The 22,639-nt window shown below is 40.7% G+C and overlaps 1 protein-coding gene and 1 long non-coding RNA gene across 14 annotated transcripts in view; one reads left to right on the top strand and one right to left on the bottom strand.

The window, feature by feature from the left end:
* Nucleotides 1–22,639, top strand: part of LOC123330160 — a 104,710-nt gene that overhangs the window by 80,014 nt on the left and 2,057 nt on the right. For 2 of the 10 annotated variants that reach the window (XR_006545878.2, XR_006640130.1), the window contains exons 6-9: nucleotides 6,588–6,677; nucleotides 19,573–19,679; nucleotides 20,645–20,731; nucleotides 21,042–21,183. This is a non-coding gene — a long non-coding RNA (uncharacterized LOC123330160). Of the gene's footprint in view, nucleotides 1–6,587; nucleotides 6,678–19,572; nucleotides 19,680–20,644; nucleotides 20,732–21,041; nucleotides 21,184–22,639 lie in introns of those variants that run through there. The other 8 variants (XR_006545867.2, XR_006545868.2, XR_006545875.2 and 5 more) reach the window with 6 other exon arrangements.
* Nucleotides 7,655–22,639, bottom strand: part of FKBP5 (FKBP prolyl isomerase 5) — a 116,555-nt gene continuing 101,570 nt past the window's right edge. For all 4 annotated transcript variants that reach the window (XM_025271122.3, XM_025271115.3, XM_044930861.2 and 1 more), the window contains 5 exons: nucleotides 20,216–20,306; nucleotides 17,643–17,726; nucleotides 13,076–13,261; nucleotides 10,704–10,943; nucleotides 7,655–9,982 (listed from right to left, as the gene is read on the bottom strand). In XM_025271122.3, coding sequence (XP_025126907.1) covers nucleotides 9,875–9,982; nucleotides 10,704–10,943; nucleotides 13,076–13,261; nucleotides 17,643–17,726; nucleotides 20,216–20,306 — 709 coding nt within the window. In that variant the 3' untranslated portion in view covers nucleotides 7,655–9,874. The remainder of the gene's footprint in view (nucleotides 9,983–10,703; nucleotides 10,944–13,075; nucleotides 13,262–17,642; nucleotides 17,727–20,215; nucleotides 20,307–22,639) is intronic.

The raw sequence follows: 22,639 nt of genomic DNA, 5'->3' as shown, positions 1-22,639 counted from the left end.
GCAACAAGGATTTATTGTATAACTTAAAGATCAATATTCAATATCTTGAATAGAAGATAATTTGAAATAATAGAAATAATTTGAAAATATGTAACTTGAATCACTTTGCTATATATATGAAACTAACACAATATTATCAATCAACTGTATTTACATTTAAAAAAGAGACTGGGTTTGAAATGACACCAGAGTGATAGCCTGCCAGTGTACTGCCTGTCTTAGTTTGGTCCTGGGGATAGTTTGTTCACTATAATGTAGAAATAATGTACACTACATATAAATGTACACTATAAATATAAGCTATTATTACCCAACAACCAAAAAATCAAATAAACAGAATAAAAAAATAGGGAAAGGACTAAAATGACATTTCTCCAGTGATGATATACAAAAGGCCAACGAGCAAATGAAAATATGTACAGCATCACTAATCATTAGGAAAGTGCAAGTCAAAGCCATAGTGAAATATCACCTTGTAACCATTAGGATGGCTGCTGATAAAACAAAAGCAAAACAGAAAATGTCAAGTGTTGGTGAGGATGTAGAGAAATTGGAACCACTGTTCACTGTTGGCGGGAATGTAAAATCATGCAGCCTCTATGGAAAATACCATGGTGGTTCCTCAAAAAGTAGAACTGGATCCAGCAAATCCTGCTTCTAGGTCTGTATCCAAGGGATTTGAAAGCAGGATCTCAAAGAGACATTTGTACACTTCTGTTTGTAACAGTGTTACTCACAATAGCCAAAAGGTGGATGCAGCTCAAGTGTCCACTGATGGATGAATGGATAAACATAATATGGTATGTACATGCAAAGGAATATTATTCAGCCTTAAAAAGGAAGTAAGTTCTGACGTATGCTGCAGCATGGATGAAGCTTGAGGACATTATGCTAAGTGAAATAAGCCAATCACAAAGAGACAAATACTGCGTGATCCTGCTTATATGAGGGAGTCTCAGTTCAGTTCAGTCGCTCAGTCATGTCCAACTCTTTGCAACCCCATGGACTGCAGCACGCTAGGCTTCCCTGTCCATCACCAACTCCTGGAGCCTAGTCAAACTCATGTCCATCACGTTGGTGATGCCATCCAACCATCTCATCCTCTGCCATCCCTTTTTCCTCCTGCCCTCAATCTTCCCAACATCAGGGTCTTTTCAAATGAGTCAACTCTTCACATCAGGTGGCCAAAGTATCTGAGTTTCAGCTTCAGCATCAGTCCTTCCAATGAATATTCAGGACTGCTTTCTTTTAGGATGGACTGGTTGGATCTCCTTGCAGTCCAAGAGACTCTCAAGAGTTTTTTCCAACACAGTTCAAAACCATCAGTTCTTCGGCACTCAGGTTTCTTTATAGTCCAACTCTCACATCCATACATGACTACTGGAAAAACCATAGCTTTGACTAGACAGACCTTTGTTGGTAAAGTAATGTTTCTGCTTTTTAATATGCTGTCTAGGTTGGTCATAGCTTTTCTTCCAAGGAGCAAGTGTCTTTTAAAAGCATCTTTTAATGAGGGAGTCTACAGTAGTCAAATTTATAGAAATAGAAAATAGAATGGTTGTTGCCAGGGGCTGGGCAGGAGGGGAGAAGAGGGAATTGGGTTAATGGGTATAGAGTTTTACTCTTGCAAAATGAAAAAATTCTAGAGACTTGTTGCACAATAATGTGAAAATGCTTAGCTCTGTTCAACTGTACACTTAAAAATGATTAAGATGGTAAATTTTATGTTTTTTTAACCACAATTGAAATGTGAAAGTTAAATATCAGCTCTTTTACAAGCGAGGAAACTGAAGTCCCAAGCAGGAAGAGGGGGCTTGACAAAAATCACTTCCTGTCAACATGGAGCTGGACCTGACTGTGCACTCTTGCCACTGCGCCTCTGGATTCTTCAGACTGTGAAACCCTGATGAGGACCTCTTGTTGACTCTTTGCGACCAGCACGCCAAGCTTCCCTGTCCTTCACCATCTCTCAGAGCTTGCTCAAACTCATGTCCATTGAGTCAGTGATGCCATCCAACCATCTCATCCTCTGTTGCCCCCTTCTCCTGCCTTCAATCTTTCCCAGCATCGGGGTCTTTTGTAATGAGTCAGCTCTTCGCATCAGGTGGCCAAAGGATTGGAGTTTTAGCTTCAGGATTAGTCCTTCCAATGAATATTAAGGATTAATTTCCTTTAGAATTGACTGATTTGATCTCCTTGCAGTCCAAGGGACTCTCAAGAGTCTTCTCCAGCACCACGGTTCAAAAGCATCAATTCTTCGGCACTCAGCCTTAATGGTCCAACTCTCACATCTGTATGTGACTACTGGAAAAAACTATAGTTTTGACTAAATGGGACTTTGTTGGGAAAGTGATGTCTCTGCTTTTTCAATACACTAAGTTTGTCATAGCTTTCCTTCCACGGAGCAAGCATCTTTTAGTTTTGTGGCTGCAGCCACCATCCACAGTGATTTTGGAGCCCAAGAAAATAAAATCTGCCACTGTTTCCATTTTTTTTCCATCAATTTATTTATATGTAATGTTCTTCTTTGACTTGTAAACTTTCTTGGTTTAAAGCCTGTTTTGTCTGATGTTAGTATAGCCACTCCTGCCCTATTTTGGCTACAATTTGCATGGAATATATGTTTTTTAAATTTCACTTTCAACCTGTTTGTGTTTTTGGATGTCATGTGAATTTCTTGTAGGAAGCATATACTTGGATCATGTGTATTCATCCATTTTGCCCATCTCTCTGTTGAATGGAGAGTTGAATCCATTTATATTTAGAATAATTACTGATAGGAAGAGACATCTGTCATTATATTTGTTTTCTATGTGTTTTTGTGCCTCACTTGCTGCATTTGTCTTCTTTTGTGTTTAGCTAATTTTTTTAGTGAAATGTTGAAATTCCTTTTTATTTTCTTCTTTGTATACTCTATAGTTATTTTTTCAGTTACCATAGAGATTATATTTAACATAAAGTTATAACATTCTATTTCAATTTATAGTAGGTTCATAATATACAAAACTGGTCTTTTACAGCTCCATCCCCAATCATTTCAGTTGTTGATGTCATTAAAATTACATCTTCACACATTGTGTGCCCAATACATAAGTAATCATTCTTTCAAATGTATTAGTTTCCTATATTATGTAGAAAACAAGATTTGGAGTTACAAACTAAAGTTACAGTAATATAAACTTTACATTAATAATTGTTTTTTCTTTAGATATGTTAGTCTCTTAGGTCGTATAGAAAACTAAGGACAGTTACAAATCATTTTTATAACATCACTTTTATTATTACCCATGTATTTACTGTTACCGAAATTTTTATTTCTCAATATGCCTTTGAGGTACTGTCTTGGATCCTTTCATTTCACCTTGGAGGCCTCCCTTGAGCAGGTCTTGGTGGTAACAAATTCCCTCAGCTTTTGTTTATCTGAGAACATCTTCTCCCTCACTTTTGAAAGGCAGTTTTGCTGGGTAGAGGACTTTTGGTTGACCTTTTGATCTGAGCACTTTGAATATACTGGCCCACTGACTTCTTGTCTTTTTTTTTTTTTTTTTTTGAAGTATATTTGACCTTCAACATTGCAACATAGTGATTAGATATTTCTGTGCATTACAAAATGATCACTATAATAAATCTAGCTACTGCCTGTGCCATACAAAGATACATTAACTATATTCCCCACACCGTACATTTCATCCCTATGACTCACTTGTTTTGAAACTGGAAGTTTGTACCTTAATTTCTCTTACCTCTTTCACTCATCCCACACTCCCTCCCCTCTAGCAAGCACCTTTTTGTTGCTGCTTCTGTGACTCTATTCTATTTGTTCATCTGTTTTGTTTTCTAGGTTCCATATGTAAATAAAACTGTACAGTATTTCTTTGACTTATTTCACTTGGAATAATATCTCTAGGCCCATCTATATCATTGCAAGTGGCAAGATTTCATTCTTTTTTATGGCTTATAAAGTGTTCCACACACACATCTTTATCCAGTCATTCATTGATAGACACGTTGCTTCCATATTTTGGCAGCTGTAAATAATGCTGCAATTATTTAGGATCTTTTGTTTCCATACAAATTTTAGAATTATTCTAGTTCTATGAAATTCCACTGATTTAAAAAAATATTTAGCTTCATCAGCTCTTAGTTGTGGCATGTGGGATCTAGTTTCTTGACCAGGGATCCAACCCTGTGCTGGAGATCCTTTCTTCTCCCAGGTATGTTGAGCATCTTTATGATCATTACTTTGAACTCCTTATTGGATAGGTTGCTTATCTCCACTTCACTTAGTTGTACTCCTGTGCTTTTGTCTTGTTCCTTCATTTGGAACATACTCCTTTGTTGCCTCATTTTGCCTAATTCTCTGTGGTTATTTGTAACTTAGGTAAGTTGTTTAAAGTTCCCAGTGTAGGAGATGTCCTTGTAGGGGCCAAGTAGTACACCACCCTCTGGAAGCAAACTTATGTGATTTAGGGGTGTTGACTTCTCTCTTCCTGCTTTCAAGATTCATTGTTTATCCTTTTGAAAGTATGATTACAATGTGTTGGTTTTGGTTCCTTTGAATTAATCTTACTTGGAATTTGTTGAGCTTTGGGGATGTTTACATTTGTGTGTTTCATCAAAATTAGGAACTTTCAGCCATTATGTCTTCTAATACTTTTCTGCCCCTTTTTTTCTGGACTCTCATGATATCTACTCGATGGTGTCCCACAGGTCCTTTAGGCTCTGTTTACTTTTTTCAGTCTTTTTTTCTTTTTGTTCTTCAGTCTGAATAATTCCCACCATCCTATCTTAATGTTTATTAGTTTTTTCTTCTGCCTGCTCTAATCTGCCTTGGAATAATACATCTAGTGAATTTTTCATTGCAGTTGTTGTGCCTTTCAGCTCCAGAATTTCTTTTTGGCTTCTCTTTAGGTTTTTAAAATCTCTTGATTGATCAATTTTGTTTACACATTGTTTGCCTGACTTTCTCCATATCTACCTTTAGTTCTTCGAGCATCTTTAAGACAGTTGTTTAAAATTTTGGTTGTGTATCTGTCATGTCTTTTTCAAGGGAAGATTCTGTTGAATTATTTTTTCCTTTAAATGGGCCTCCTGTTTCTTTGTGTCTTGCAAAGTTTTTTTGGTTGTTGTTGAACACTGGCCATTTTAATCTAATAACATGGCATTAACTCTGGAAATCAGATTCTCTCTCATCCTCAGGGTTTTGAGTTTTTGTTTATTTTTATGATTGTTGTAGGCTGTCTTTGTACTGAGTCAGTTTGAGGTATAAACGTAATGTCTTCAGGTCTTAGTGAGCCTTTCCCTGGACACAGGTGGTCTTTCTCATTTTTCCCATATAGGCAGTTGTTTTTGAATGTGCTAGTTTTTAATGTTTGGCTCCTAAAAAGGAGGGGAAGATGCAAAACGTTGCTGGACTTTTGAGCCAGAGGCTTACATTGATGGGGCGAGATGAGACAACAGCTGCCTACCTCTTTGCATCTCAGTAGTCAAGCAGAAATCCCACTCAGGGCACAGATCCTCAATATCCAGGGAACAGAGTCCTGTTTGCCCACCCTAGCTCCCACAGGCTGTGTCAGAAAACTTGCAGAGCTGCCTGCCATGTTGCTGGTTGTAGTGGATGGGTAGCTTCTATTGTGCTAGCTGAAATGAACAAAAACTGCCTACAATTTACCATCCATGCCTGGAAGTGGTAAGGCTTTCATAAACTCCCAAATTCCAAAATAGTTGTATCAGACAGATTCTGCCGCTGTAGCTGTTCTCGGTGGGAGATTCCTGGTGCTGCCTATTCTTCAATCTTCCCAGAATCCTCGTTCACTTCACATTTGATGTACCCTTGAGTGGAAATAGATTTAAGATCACTGTGGCCTGAAGACCATAGGTGCATTTTGCTGATCCACCCCGAGTCAAGTTGTTGGCTGGTTCCCAGCACCTCAAGGACCAAGATTAGGTTGCAGGGGTTGCTAGGAAACCATGTGGTTCTGGCCTCCACATTTCAAGGCGGGTAACAGGAATGAAGGGCCACAGATGTAAGAGATGTGAAGGGGAGGAAGCCAATTTGCTGAGTATCTACTGAGTACTAGTTTGGGTATAGTGTGCTAGATGCTGAGATGGGGATGAATAAAGGAATGTATAAGTTCCTTGATGTCTCAGCAGACGGTCTTGAGTTTACTGTGTTTAGGCTGGTGTCACCTTTAGGAAGACTTTGGTATCTGTAAGAGGGCAAGAGCATATAGGTGGGTTCATGTTTCTACACTGAAAAGAGCAGAAGTTCTCACTGTGGAAACGTGGTTCTAAGCAGATATCAAATCAGTAGAGTAACTAGAGTTAGTCATTGCATTGCCAAATACTAATCATTAGCTACTTGTTCTTCCTGGTTTATCTCCTTGGTCAAACTTTTAAGTAGCTAACTTCTTGCTGTAGGCATTATGATTTTTGGCTTTAAAGTTATTTAAGAAAGCACATCATCCAAGTAGACCCAGGACAGAAATATTTCATGCCTCAGGAAAGGCTTAGACACTTGGGGAATAGTTATAATGTGTCAACTAAGCCAGGTTTGAAATACATATCCCAGAACTCCTTTCTTATAGTTTCAGTAAGGACCACATGATCTTCTGTGTGATTCCGAAGATGGCAACAGTGCAGCGGCTACATCCTTTTACATGTGGAAGCGTCAAGGGGTAAATGTCTGACGCATGGGACGCACCCCGTAGTTATGACCCGTTTAAGCCTGTGGCTGCAGGGCAGCTTTTCCTATGCACTGTTCTTAGCAATTCGTACCAACCTTCCCCATGTCAATGCCTGGCAGATCACTGAAGGTTCCACTACTTGCCCTTGAGTATGTTAAAAAGGTGAGGGTCCCTCCAAAGAAAGATACTGAAGTGTTTGCTCTAAAGCAGCAGGGTGCAGAGGAAAACCTTTTGCCTTTTCTTGCTGCAGCCAGATTCTAGTGAGGATCTAATATCTGGTTTGTTTTGCACTGAGGAAGGGTTCACAATGTATGTGACATCAGCTCTTTAGGCCTTCACAGTGTGACTATCCAAGAAAAATGCTACTTAAGAGGAAATACTTGTTTAACACACAACAGCGCCTGACACATGCTTACTTATATTTTACATATTTATTAAAGGGCACAATTAAACCTCTTCACTTCCCAAACTGAACCTACCTTACAATGAAAATGGTGGAATGTCTACTGGTTAATGCAAACACAGAATCCTCTTCTTTTTCTGATTATTTGGTTCATTTGAACAAAGATGCATAATTCCATTGCCTGTACCCCAATGCTAATCTCAAGTTGTGTCTTAGAGCAAGGAGCAGGACAGTGTTGTCTCTTGTCAGTTTTCTGAGGTTTCATTTTTTCAGCTGGGCCCTGAAAGTAGTTTCCCAACCAAAACAACCTTTTTATTGAAGACTATTTGAGCAAAACCAAGAATAATGGTGGGGGTGGGGTGCTTCCCAGGTAGTTCAGCGGTAAAGAGTCTGCCCACCAATGCAGGAGAAGGTCAGGAAGATCCCCTAGAGAAGAAAATGGCAGCCTACTCCAGTATTCTTGCCTGGAGAATCCTATGGACAGAGGAGTCTGGTGGATTACAGCCCATGGGGTCACAAAAGAGTCAGACACGACTTAGTGATTAAAACAACACAACAACAAGAATAATGGGAAATCACATTTGTTTTTCTGAATTTATTTAAGGAACACCAAAAAAGTACATCTGTATAGTTTTAAAAACCAATCTGCTATTAATTCATCTGTCTCACCACTCCAAATGCAGTCTAAGAGACAGTTGATTTCTACACACATTGTTTAAAATTACTGAATCTGATACAAGAATACGTGAAGTTTCTTTGTCTTGAGTGGTGATGGGCACCTTAAAATAGTCTCCTCTGAACCACCTGCCCACCCCTTCCCCTCTCTCCCCTCCACACACTTTCTTTTCTGTTCCCGTGACCTATTACACACACTAGGGAGACAGTGGGCTAAGAGAACCTAGTTTTGGGAATACTATTTTGCTTGTTACCTGCAAAAATCTAACTGGCCTTTTTAGGATCTAATTTCAATCTTGGCCTCATTGGAGTCATGCTCTAGTCAACAGAGCTACAAATACTAGACAGTTAAGCAGATAAGCAAAATCAACTTTTGCTTTATATTCTCTAGGTGAGATTGGGGCTTTTTAAAGAAATACCTCATGAAAAAAGACAAATGTGTACATGAGAAATTAAAAAGAATTCTAGTTATCATTAAAGGAGAAACTCGATTCCATTTGTTCCATAGAGACGAAAACTGGTATAAAAAGGAAATGACTTTATTTTTATGTTTTTAACATGGGTCCTAACCCAAGAATAAAAGTGTTTTGTTAAAATAACCACCATAAAAATAAAAATGAATCTAAAATATAATTGCCACTGTTTTTTAGGATTTAAAAAGGTGAGATGTTCTAGGTTGAAACAAATGTTTTTTGGGTTGCCAAATGCATTCCTATGAGTGTTTCTTATTTCTTAGGCTGTGGGACTAGAAAGCCATGCTTAATCTTGCTTACCCGTAAGGACTAAAATTCAACTACATGTTCGTATTTAAGACTTGCCCTAATTCAATGCCCAAGTACTGGATATTTTAGGCTAGATGTACCTGCATGGGAAGCTGTTTTCAACTCTTTTCCACAACTCATACCAGAACAAAGCAGCGATCAGTGCAGGAAAAGAAAGCTACAGCCTGTCAAACCTGCAAGGAAAATGGTTAATGTAGAAGAGCAATGATTTTTCAACCTCACAGATTTTGTTTTTAAAAATTAAGCTACTTAGTAGTAAAAAGTAAAAAAAAAAAAAAAAAGTGTAAATAAACTTCCATATATCAGTATACACGTGTTTATGAGACAGGAATTTTAAAAAGACAACAAAAAAATGCTTCAAGGATCCTAGATAGATAGGTTAAATAAAAACTCACTCCACCTCAAAGATATAAGAACAAGTCTGAAATTCTTGATAGGAGAGGTCAGAATGGAAGTAAGAAACTGAACGGTAGCAAGGAGCAGGCATTACTGGAGGCAGCATTCTTTCCTAACAGACAGAGGAGGGAAGAAAAAGCACAATTCTGACTGCTCTCTTCACATTTCAGTGTCTCAGAACTTCATCCAAAGCAGGGAAGGCTAATCCAGAACCTCCTGCTCACCATCATGGAAGAGTGTTTTAGGAATGACAGGGTCCCCCTCAGGGGACAGGCTGAGGGGCAGAAACCGCTCTCACAGAGGGGTTGCTTGATTAAGGCGGCAAAGTCAGCAAGCGAGACGCCTCTGAGGTTCTGGCTTTCAAGTGTGTGATGCTGCTGTGGACCTGAGCGGGACCTGGCCCCTCTACAGTGGGTTCTGTTCATTAAAAACGCCAACAGCTTGCATTCAGAGCACTTCAGTCATTTGGAAAACAAAACCTCCCCCACCCTCAACTCTCCCCTGCCCAACTATAGGAAAGAAGAAACTCATCAAGCATTGAATTCTAGGTTTCTGCAGTGCTATTAAAGTTCAATCAAATGTAAAACCTAACAGACAGCCCCCAATTGTTAGAATGATCTTAAGGGACCCGGAATTGGATATTGCAAGTTGACATCAACTGAAATGAGCAGGACTGAAGGTGCTGGCTCACTCTCCACACTGACAGGCGCTGCTCTGTTCCACCTGGAGTGGTCCCACGCCGCCCCCGTGATGAGACCTCTGGGCAGCAGCAGGGTGGTGGTTTTTTGGGAAGCTACTAGTTTTGCTGTTTGCTTCCAGAATCACATAGACTATAACAAACTTTACATTAAACACTGTTTAGTCCTGAGTTGGGTGAAAGCCCATGGAGGAGGGGCCGAGTTCGTGAGGACTCTTCCCTCCGTGGCGTGGTGTCATACGTGCCCTTCGGCTTTCTGCTCGTCCATCGACGGACTTCCTATTTCTTTTTCGTTGGTGACCCCTTCTAAAGTCTTCTTGCTCATTGCTTTACTGGCCTCTTCCTAAGGAACAAACAGGAATCAAGAGGGTTAGAGGAAAAAAGAAACGTCCAGTTGCTTCCTGGCTCCTCTAGACGGTCAGGTCTAACACAAGAGGGCGTGAGCACGACTGTATTGGGACTCACAGCTGGTCAGTCCCAGCGCTGCTGCCACGATTAGCCTGGGAGCTTTCCCTTTTCTTTGGTTAAAGAGACCAGCCCACCCCAGGGACAGCTTTGACCGTCAAGTCCACGTGACCGAGCGTCTGAGTGGACGGTCAGTGAGGACCAGAATACACCTGAGCGGTCCGGGGGGCCGACTGCTCCTCTTGGGTTGCTAGGTTGGCTCTCAAGCCTCAAAGTAAAGGGCATGGGGTGGGGCTTCCCCTTCAGAGGTTATTTCCTAGGAAGCTCGGAAGTTTCTATAAGCAAGTGTTGTGTTTGGGTTTTAAAATAATAATAAAAGCCTTAGTGCATGCACTTCTAGGGAATTAATTCCCCTCTTCTCTTGCATGGACATGCCAGGGCCTCACGACTGTGCCTCTGGTGAACTGAACCGCACACCCTCCCAGCTTGTCCTCTAGATCCAAGCAGCCTCAATCGGCTCTGAAGTCCTTTTCCCTCCTCGTGGCCTCTTGGGTTGTCTTCCTGGGCCTGTGTCCTACGGGAACCTCCTTAGGATGGAAGTCAGAGGTGCGGTTGGTCCATCCTTCCCCAACCTGAAGGTGGGTGGGTTCTGCACGTACCTTTGCATCCTGCTCTGCAAACTTCTTGAACATGTTGGCATAGATTCTGCGGTCCCGCTCGTTGTGCTCCTTAGCCTTTTTCTGGCACATGGAGATCTGCAGTCTTGCAGCCTTATTCTGGGGGTTTACTTCCAACACTTTCTCAAAGTCGCCCTTGGCTGACTCGAACTCGTTCATGAGCAGCTGGGCTTCACCCCTCCTGTACAAGCCCTTCTCATTGGCACTGTCCAGTCCAAGGGCCTGGGGACAGATGGGCTATATTTTAGAAAGGATGCCATGTACCTTGTGGGAATTTGGAGCGAAATGTCTCTGGCCAAAGGAATTAGAAAAGACCAGGCTCAAGGCAATTATATACTACAGGTCAAAATAATCAAATTCATTTCTTTTTTTAATGCAGTTTCTATAAATATCCCAAGGGGGGTTGGGAGGAGGGCTTTTGAGAAGTTCATTTTAAATGCCAATGGAAGAAGTAAATGCCTAAGAGTGGCTGAGAAAATTTCTGTAAACTCAAAAATAATGAGGGGACTTGACCTACCAGAAAAAAAGCTATACTATTAAACTACTAAATTAAAACAGTACTCCATGAAAAAACAGGTTAGTGGAACAAAGCATTTGGAAACAGATTCATGTGTATGTATATAAAAAAGATTTAATAATCACAAAGATAGTAACATAAATCATGTAGAAAAAGGATTAACTTCAATAAATGGGGCTAAAACAATGACTATCCATGTAGAAAATAAGAGATTCTATGTAGAAAATAAGATTTAGATTCTTATCTCATAAACACAAAAATAAATTCTAATCCAAATATATTTACATGCAAACCCCCATAAAAATATAATAGGGTTATTATTTTTTTAAAAAGCAAACCTAGTTGGAGTAGGTGTAAGTACCAAATGGTTATTTTTTTTATAATCTTAGGATGTAAACAAGCAATTCAGAGAAGAAATACTAGTTATTTCAATACAAGTAATGAAAAGATGTGCAACTTAATTAGTAACCAAGAACTAAAAATGAAAATAAGAATTTTCTATTGTCAATAATACTGAGGAATCACTGATAATATTCAATAACATATAAAGTATTAAAATTTAAACATATTTAAATATATTGACAGAATGTCTTTTGACCCAGTATTTTGACTTCTAGGGATTTTATCCTAGAGAAATAATCCCATACATGTTCAGAGAGACACTATATAATTTGTAATATCAAAACCCTGGAAATCTACCAAAACAGGTTGGTTAAATAAACTGCTAGATACATGCACTGGATACTAAACAGACTTTAAAAGGAATATGATGAACTGATAAGATGTGGAAAGATGGCCTTATTTTATAGAACTATAAATCTATACATTCTCATTAAAAAGTACACATACATGTTACTCTACTTATGGAAATTGAAAAACAAGAGGAATGTGTGTGTGACGTGAATGACCGTGGCCTTGGGAGAGGGTCAGTGGGAATTTTATGAATGGACTCAGGTTCTTAGATGTTTCTGTAATGTCTGAATATTGAATGACTTTATACTACTTTTATAAGAAAGAACAACAAAGGTTTAAAAATGTAATAGTAACATTATTCTCTCAGGCAAAATGCCATTTAATATATTTAATATATCATGTTATATATTTCATATAACATACTGATCCACAAAACTCAAAATTTTAAAACTCAATCTTACAAAGAAGGCCTGAAATAGTTGCTTGCTTTTCTTGTTCCCTTTGTCTGTCTTTAAGATACATCCAGTTACTAGCTTGTACCCATAGTAAAATGTACAGTGTTCACTCTGGGACCTCATTCCTGACACAGAAGCATCATTAGTATAGACAAGAACAGAGTCATACATATGGTACTTCTACCAGTCTTTAGTGCTTAGGCACTGCTTACCATGTTAACAATACAGATGGAATGAGGATGCTGATGCTTTGTGGGTCTTGCAAATTATTTATGTGTAATCCTAGGCAGTGAATAAATATAATAAAAATATGTAAATATCCCTGGATGAACCATCACAGCCTCTTCTTAAAGACCTAAAAGGCTTAATAAGTTAAATCTGTTTTTATAAAATTGTGTAACCTGGTACCAAATGCCACAGACTTAAGGTCATGGATAAATATTGCTTAATTTTATCAAAACTTTTAACTCATAATGTATTATTATAAACAGTCTAGGCATAAGGAAAGTATGACTGTAGGAAAAAAAAAAAACTTTCTGAATTTCCCAGTTCTTACTGGGAAATAATCTCAAACAAAACAAAATGAAAAAACCAAACCCTGGCTGAGAGGAAGTGGAGGATGACTAAGCATGAAGACAGGGAAAAAGATGCGGACTCTGTAACACCCATCCCACCCGCGGACACTCTACCTTGTCGCAGCACTCCACGGCTTTGGTGTACTCTCTGAGCTTCAGGTAGCACATGGCCAGGTTCAGGAAGGCAGCAAGCAGAAACGACTCAGAAGCTTTAGACTCCTTTTCTGATAAGCCATATTCCATCTCTAACCAGGACACTATCTTCCCATACTGGATCACCGCCTGCATGTACTTGCCTCCCTGAGAGAGAAGCTAGTAATTATTTGCTGTCCTGGCTCTGGAGCGAGTTCAAAGGGAGCGAAGCAGATCCTCAGAAGGGAACCACCCCCTCATCCCAAGCAGGGTGCGCGAGTGTCCTGCTCTCCAGACACCTCTCCCTGTTCCTTCTTGACCCCAGTGACCTCTGAGCTGCTGCAAGGTGGGCACTGTGATGTTCTTTGCCAGCACTTACCATCTCACCCTCTTCAGCACACGGGCATCAAGGCTTTTGAGTTACATTCTTTGGTGTCAGTATTTACCAAACTTTCATAAGGCCTGTGAGTGGCTGTAGACTATGTCAGTAGTTTACTTGAAGGGAAGTTACTTTCCCCTTCTCCTGATGATCAGCCCTGGACAGCGGATACTGTATTCTGGTAAGTGCTAGTCCCAAACCCAGCAGACCTTCGTTAGCTAAACCAAGGGTTGACAAACTTTTCCTATAAGGGGGCAGATAATACTTTAGGCTTTGCAGACCAAACAGTCTCTGCTGCAACTCTGTCCTGGCTACTAAAGCAGCGACAGACAATATATAAACAAAGGGGGTGGCTGAGTCCCAGGAGAGCCCTGCCTATAGAAACAGGCTGTGGTCTGAGTCCCAGGAGAGCCCTGCCTACAGAAACAGGCTGCGGTCTGCTAACCACTGATCTACAGACCAGGGGAATATACACAATCAACAGCTGTCCAGCATACCTAACTATAAAACAAAAGTCACACAGGTGTTAGTCACCTGACTACATGAGAAAGACTTTTCTCTTAATCATATTTTCACTCAGTAACAACTGTGAATAAAAACTGTATAATTCACATGAATGATATATATGCTCTATTACTGTAGAAAGGAAGCCCTGATGTCAGTTTCCTGTGATGAGGATGGGGTAGACACAGTTCCAAGTGGAGGGCCTGGATCTGAAGGTACAGTCTTCCTCAGCTTACCTGGGGATCACCCCCCAGTATGCCCAGGGAAACTGAAGTGCATTTCATATGCCTCACCTACTAAACAGCATAGCTTAGCCTGACCTACCTTCAGTGTGATCCAGCCTACAGTTGGGCAAAATCATCTAACACAAAGCCTATTTTATAACAGAGTGCTGAATATCTCATGTAATTTATTGAATACTGTCCTGAAAGTGAAAACCAGAAAGGTGTGTGGGTCCAGAGCCGCTGTGTCGGTTGTTCAGCCCCGTGATCCCATGGCTGGGAGCTGTGCTCACTGCTGATGACATCACCAGTCTGGGAAGAGGCAAACCCAAATTCAAAGTATGGTTTCTACCGGATGCATGTTGCTTTCACACAGGTATAAGCTGGGGGCTGGCTGTCCTTGTAGTTTGTCATAGCCTTAGGCCCCACTACTCAAGAGTGAAGTCCTTACCAGTTTCAGGGGCTGGCATTTTCTGTCATTGTCTTTTCTCTTGCTGGATTATAAGCTTTTGGGGACAGGCATCATGCCCTATCCCTTTTGGAATATTCAGGGTTTAACACGAGGTGGTTCTTGATGATGGTTTGCTAAGTAAATAGTAAGGTCAAAGGAATATAACTATGGAATCAAGTTTTTCAATCACTGGGAGCAAAATGGAGATATGGGTGAAAATGAAAGCTGTCCCTTTGTTTAGATTCAGTGAGAAGGGCAGGCATTTTCCCTGTTATGTCTAGTTTCTTCTTCCTCTCTCTCATCCTCCTCTAATTACCTTTCTATCTAATATATTGTCATAGAGGAAGGAAAGAGCCAGGGAGGACAAAGACCAGATCTGATCACTTCAGTAGGTTCTAACTATCAGAATGGTAGAGAGGCTATAGTTTCTGAAAGAAAATAAAAACACCCAAAGTATTAGACTTTATGTACATGTTCTTTACACTTAAAGAGCATTTTACTTTCTCGATAGTCCTTTCATATATAGTATATATAATTTTTATATCTCAACTTAAAATGAGCAATTTCTGCTTCTGATGGACTAAAACTGGAGTTCTCAACTAGGGTGATTCTGTCCCCAGGTGACCATCTGGTAATGTTTAGAGATGTTCTTTAGTTGTCATGAGAATATGTGTGTACTACTGGCATCTAGTGGGTAGAGGCCAGGGCTACTGCTAAATGCACAGAACCTCCCACCAAACAGAATTAATTTTACAGCCTCAAATGTCAACTGTGCCAAGGTTGATAAGTCTTCTCTTTCCTTCACTCTTCTAGAGCAAAAGAGGGTTTTGAGTTTTTAACCTAAAATCCAAGAGTCATGGACAACTTGTTTCTGAATCAGAGCACTGGCTTCCTGGGTCAGTAATGGTGGTCAAAACATAGCAAAACCTGGTGAGTCTGCGAAGGGTCCTGTGGCTGAAAGATGACCCTTCACTCAGCTGCTTTAAGAATGCTTTATCCCCAAGGAGCACAAGGGGGCGCAAGAACCTCTTGGTAAGACGTATCCTCAGCCTTCTTCCCACTCCGCCTCCAAGTCAGAGGAGAGAGACACTGACCAGGTGTGACAGTTAACGCTCCTGTCTTACACAGTGCTGCCAGCTATGAGGGCACAAATCATGTCTGCCTAGCTGACCTGCACAGTGCCGGGTACAACGTCATGTCACATGTGCTTAATAATTATTTTCAAAGCCAAATGAAGACAATCCTCTCCTACCTTTCTTTAGTGTTCAGAGGTTCATATGAGGAGTCTACACTCTAAACACCAAAATCACTTCCATTTAAAAGCTTTCTACAATCCTACCCTACTAAGAGCAGAGACTTACCCACTTAGGTGTAAACCAAGCCGACAGGTCACTGAGAATAGGGCTCGCTGTGTGGGTGGCATGACCGTGCCCCATCTCTGCTCTGGCCGCCACACTAGGCCCCTGCGCTTGTGCCCAAGTCACACACCCTGAAAAGTCGAGGCCCAGGAAGGCTGCTAGGCCGACTGGAACTTGCCCTGACATCTGAAAAGGGAATGTGTATAGGAACCCACCTACCATTTCTAAAGTCGTATAGCTAAAACTAGATCGCCGCCAGGATCTGTTACCTATAAATGTGAAGGTGCCTCCAGGGAAGTTTTTTTTTAGTGCAAAACGTTCAGAGACATTCTGGGAGAAAAAGTCTTACTTAGGTCAGTGGTTCTGAACCTTTTCATTAATTTTCCCCCAATAGACTAATGTTTTGAAAGATTTTGTCTATCAAATTGCATGTTAAAAATAATATGTGTGATCCAGGTTTTATCCAAACATCAGTAATTTTAAGAGGGTTCATAACATTATGAAATACACAAATCACTATTGTAGTTATTATGCTAAGACACAACTAAGTTCAATAATTGTATAGCTACTTTAGCACTGATTTCTGCTGCTGATTACAAATTCTGGCCATCTCTCTGTATATATTCAGGACACAGCTATATGATACCTGGCTTTGCAACACTGAGTGATCAGCAACCAATTAGTTTCTGAACAGCTAAGCTGTTTTATTACACTGAGTTGATATTGTCATTTAGTCACTAAGTTGTGTCTGACGCTTTGCGACCGGGCTCCTCTGTCCATGGGGACTTCCCAGGCAAGAATACTGGAGTGGGTTGCCATTTCCTTCTCCAGAAAATCTTCCCAACTGAGGGATAGAATCCATGTCTCCTGCATTGCAGACAAATTCTTTACCTCTGAGCCACCAAGGAATCCAGTATATATGAGTTACAAATAAATATATATTATCTACACCCACAGTAAGAAATGTTTTAAGTTATGATTTGTACCCACTCAACTCATTTAAGCGGGTAAAGTGACAGATGGTGTTATACTCATGGTGTCACTGTTAGAGTGAATAATGAGAGTTACTAGCCTTTCTGGCAACCCTATGTTGATTCCTAACAATTTATTATTTAAAAATCTAGTAACAAATTCTCTTTGCACTTTTTATATTGGGTTCAGTTCCTTTTGAAATCTGTGCATGAACTTTTATCATGTACCTAAGTGACTTCCCCAAAACAGTGGAAAGGGAAAATGATATGAAACTTATCCCTTTGAATGCTACTATTTGCTCACAATTATTCTATTCATTCTTTGTTTTGTTGCACAAACACTTGGTGATGGCCCACTATGTTCCCAGCACAGGGCTTTAGGCCTTAACTGATACACGGTGAGTGGGCAAGCCAGACCTGGTCTGATGCTATGGATGATTACAGTCTAGATCAGAATGTGTAAAAGAGGCATTTGTATTCTGTGTCACTTTAATTCATTCTGCCTCATCATTTCTTATACTGAAAATGACAGACTTGTAAAAATTCAGGCTTATTGTTATCCTGAAGGGTACTGACAGAATTCAGGATAGGGGATATCAGCACGATTCACTCATAGTTGAGTAAATTCTTTGAGATGGAAAGTATTGTACAAAGACTCAACGTACCTTGAAGTACACAGTCCCCTTCTCTTTGACAATGGCAGCCTGCTCCAGTTTTTCTTTGGTATCCATCTCCCAGGATTCTTTGGCCTGTTGTATAAATGCGTGACGATGGTTAGATGAACTAAGAAGGAAAAAGCATCAGCTGAAAAAACTAAGAAAAAACTATAGCTACTTCTACACCTCAAAACACAGTGGCTTTTAAAACTGTGTGCCCTTGCTGATGCTGGTAGGTTACAACTCACCCTCCATGAGAACAAAGGTGTAGCTTGACCCACGCTGCTCAAGAGGGAGGCTTGGGTGGTAACACTGTAAGGAACATGAACTGCTGAGCACTCTTAAAGACTGCATCTTTAGAATTACAAGGTGAGGCCACACAATGAAAGCTGGGGCCTCTTTTCTCATTCTGCTTCTATACTGTTATTACAATTTTGGCAAGCTGTTTCTCTCAAGATTCAGTTTTTAACTCTAAAATGGGAACACTACTGCAGGCAAGTCACAGTTATATACTCATACACAGTTTTAAAAATTCCAGGTCATGTAATTGTCTATATTCACTGTGAAACAATCAGACCTGGAGCCTCCAAACTAGCACAAGTTTACTTGGGGAATTTCAAGGAAAACATAAGTGGGAGGACGGAGGTGATGCAAAGACATCAACAAGCGCTTTCGTGATCACCTGCTAATTTGTGTGTATCATTACTTTCCCACATTACAGATACGGGTCCAGGGACAACTGCACTTATTATTAAGAACAGCTGGATCATAAAGAGTCACGAGAACAATCTGAGGTCCTTTAGGGGAAAAGCACTGACACAGCCATTGTCAATTTACTGATAAGAATTATGAAGCTTCAGTGGATTATAAATCTGTTCTTAATATTACAAAACAGAAAATTAAATCATGTTGCTACCAACATCACCACACACTGTCACATGGTTTCAAGTATAATCTCATAGCACTGTGGTCAGAAAAGATGCTTGATACAATTTCAGTTTTCTTAAATTTACCAAGGCTTGCTCTGTGGCCCAGCATGTGACCTGTCCTAGAGAATGTTCCATGTGCACTTGAATGTGTCTTCTGGTGCTTCTGGACGGACTGCTCTATAACTATCAATTAAGTCCATCTTGTCTTAACTGTCATATGTCATTTAAGGCCTGTGTTTTCTTACTGATTTCTCTGTCTGGATGATCTGTTCACTGATATAAGTGGGGTGTTAAAGTCCCCCACTATGATTGTGTTACTGTCAATTTCTCCTTTTATGTCTATTAACAGCTGCCTTATATATTGAGGTGCTCCTATGTTGGACTGCTGTATCTTCGTGGATTGATCACGTGGTTTCAAATGTGCCCTTGGGGCCGTGACTGAGCACAGGCTTGCTGTGGTGTACCACAGTACTACTCAGGAGTGACAGGGCGCCTGAGTGGGCCAGGGCCACAGGGCCACGATGGGAAGGGGTGGGGGTTACTTTACTGAAATGGAAACAAGAAAGCCAAAGGCCTAAATAACCATGTGCAAAAGATCCCTTTTTCCCTATTTAAAACCACTTTGTGCCATGAAGACAACTTTGGAGGATCAGGACTTCAGAAGACATTATCTGACAACAAGCAATAGCCGTGAAAAGAGCATGTGTTTGTTTGTGTTATGATTAGGAACATCACCATTAGGAAAGGATCCCAAAGCTGTCCTCCCCTTTCTCAGCCCAACATTAAGAGGCCCTCAGGACAATGATTTCCTTTCTGTGTCTAATAACAAAAAAATGGTCATTTTCTAGTCCAAAGCTTAAAGTAAGGAACATGGAGGTAGCGCTGGGAGGGGATGAAAAATGTCTACAAAATGCACTCCCAAGGCTCTCAGGGAAGGGGGACTTTGGTGGGCAGGGACATAGCTGGATGTGACAGTGTACCCAGCTCAGGCAAATGTTTTGTTTGTCCAGGGAAGCTGCTGCCGGGAGCCTCCAGAGGTGGATCTGAGATGGAAGTATGCTCAAGGAGGCGTGCCATTTCTGGATCCTGAGGCCAACACTTTTTTCTACTTGGACAGGTATGAAAAGAAAAGGTCTAAGGTTAACAGATTTGTTCCTTGTGTCCCTTTTCATGGAGCCTGGTGGTGCACGAAGCCTTGTATTTTGGATAATAACCTGGAGCCACACTGACGGCCTCTTCGCAACTCTTGTGAAGGGTACAATCCGTTCAGCCCTGGAAAACTGCACCCCACTCCCCCAAGGAGCTGCTTGGCAAGAACATGAACCTTTTTGTCTTCAACCCAGGAAAAAAAGTACAAAAAGAACAAGTCTAGGAACAAATAAGGGAACAAGTCTTGGCTTCTACCCAAAAAAGTTAATAAAAAAAAAAAAAAAAAAAAAAGGCTGACACACAGGAACAAAATAAGAGCCCTGGGCTCCTTGGTTGTGCTTTAGGAGCAGCATCAGAGACGGGGGACAAACTCGGTCATGGAAAGCACGACATACAAACAAATACCATCTATCTATACCATCTGGTAATGTAAGATACTAATTTACAAGAAGTGGATGGAGAAGAAAATCTGTCATGATTTCAGAGAAGTTGGTCTTTTCTCACCTTTTCGAAGCTCTTAAGTGTAACTTCATATATAAGCTCAGCATTAGGTTCAATGCCAAATTTAGGCTTCCCTGCCTCTCCAAAACCATATCTGAAATGGAAAGGGAAAAAAAAAACCAAACAACTTTAAAGAACTGGTTTATTTCTAGGCACCTCCTTCGGTATCTTGACGCATCACATTAGCATAGAGCTCTCATTTGCAAACTACACACATCAGAGACCCTGAAGATAAACCAGATGTTGGTCAGAACATACAGTGCCAAGTACCACTGCTGTGGTTTTTTAAGAAGCCAGGCTCCATTTAGTCTTCTTCCTTACATTCCTGTGTGATGCAACACCTGGACTCCTTGGGACAGCTTGCTTAATATAATTGTAAATGTCACTGTCTTTTTCTCTGCTTGATTTTATATCTGGTTCTTTTTTAAAAAGCAGCCACTATTTGACTATCAGGACTGAAGCTTCATCAGGACCTAGAGAAGACAGACACTATAATTGTTACAGTGCTATGTGGGAGAGGTATGTTTTAATGAGCTTTTAACTTTAAAATACTGTCCCCTTCCAGAAGTGCCATTTCCAGTCAGATAAATGGGGGGAAAGGATCACACACCAGAAAAGATATATATCCTCACAGTATTTCTTCAAGACTTTTAGAAAACACAAAATATAATTTAAAAAAGCAGCCCCAGCAAGCTCTAACGCCTCATCAAGAGAAATACGCTGCACTGCATCCCCATAGCTCCCTGGCTGTAACACTACAAAACACTGCATTTTTTAGCCAAACTTACTGAATAGAATTACTGAGGATATAGAAATCTGTTTTTTTCAGACCATTTAAGATTTTAACAAATGCAAGCCATTCGAGGGAGCACACGTCTACGAGAACGGAAATTCTGATGGAGCTTTGTCTGTCTGGTTCAGCGGTTTCCCAGCATGTAGAACAATGCCCAGCATAATAGGAAAATGTTCCCTGGAATAATTCTACTCCCATGTGTTTCAAGCCAACTTCTCTTTAATATATGGAATGGCATTGCAAAAAACTTAGTAACTCAAACACTCAGGCTATGGGATGAAAGATGCCAAAACCGGATTGATGTGTTAATAGCTTCAGTTTTCTCTGGGGTAAGAGGATTGGAGTGGGAACACTCATCTCTTGCTGTCTGCACCACTTCTCTCCTCCCTGCCTGAATTTTTCAGGAAGAAAATGTTTACTCACATACCTCCACTGTCACACAAGACAGTGGAAGCTGGAGCCAGAGAAGGCACAGAGACGGACTGAAAGCTTGTGGGAATGGGGTGTGGCGGTTTTAATAGCAGGGCAAAGGGTATCTTCAGCGAAGAAATAAAAGCGGACATAATTACCAGTGGCCAACTGTAGGAAGTGGTGACTAGTTTTCTACTTTGAGCTCTCAGACTGCTGTATCTCCTATTTTGTTTCTGCCATCTGGTAAATAAAGGACATTCTTTAACTGCTGGGATGCAGGTAGGCAGGTGAGTCCTTGCTGAGCACTGTGCTTACTGACAGCGTAGTTGTACAGTCTATTCTGTGAAGATGTATATGGAACACAGTCCCAGGGAACTGTTTTGGGAGCATCTAAACTGACTTCCAATTATACAGAAGCTTGTCTGATTTACTCTGGAGTAGGCTGGGTGAGGAAGGACCCACAAATTCATCTGATTGAAAGACATGCATTCTCAGTCATGTCCGACTCTTTGCAACCCCATAGACTGTAGCCTGCCAGGCTCCTCTGTCCATGAGATTCTCCAGGCAAGAATATTGGAGTGGGCTGCCATTTCCTTCTCCAGAGGATCTTCCCAACACAGGGATCGACCCCACTATCTCTTGCACTGGCAGGTGGATTCTTTACCACTGTGCTACCCGGGGAGCCCAAGTGAAAGACCACCACAAATGGAATTTCAGGCTTAACCAAAAGACAGGCTGGGTTACAGTAACAGAAGGAATCCAGTATCAGTGTTCTTAAACTGACAGGTGCCTGCGGAGAGCAGAGGATCACTGACTGCTCATGACCATTATACCCTCTGTGCACACAAGAACCACCTGTACCTTACATGCAATTATTCCCTTTTTACAGATGAAGGAACTAAGACTCAGAAGTGCTTCCTGAGAGTCACACAGAGGCAGTGGTAGAGCCAGGATTTAAATTCAGACTGTGTGGGTCCCAGAAAATTGTTTAGTTTTTGAACCACACTGCCTCATAATGAGATACTCTGGCTCTTGACAGCCTGTTTTTGTTTGGGGTTGGTGCCGTACAGAAGACAAGGAAGAAAAAAGTTAAAACTAGCCACACTTTACCTAAAACAAGAAAGATTAACCAGTCACCATATTTAAAAGACATTGTCCTGATGAGAGGTGAGAAAATGGGATTCTCTGGATGTGTTTTATGAATTCTTTATTATGAAAACATC

Source organism: Bubalus bubalis, chromosome 2 (genome assembly GCF_019923935.1).
Source record: "Bubalus bubalis isolate 160015118507 breed Murrah chromosome 2, NDDB_SH_1, whole genome shotgun sequence".
Lineage (NCBI taxonomy): Eukaryota > Metazoa > Chordata > Mammalia > Artiodactyla > Bovidae > Bubalus > Bubalus bubalis.
Note: the sequence above shows the minus strand (reverse complement) of the source record. Positions and strands in the feature narration are given on the sequence as shown.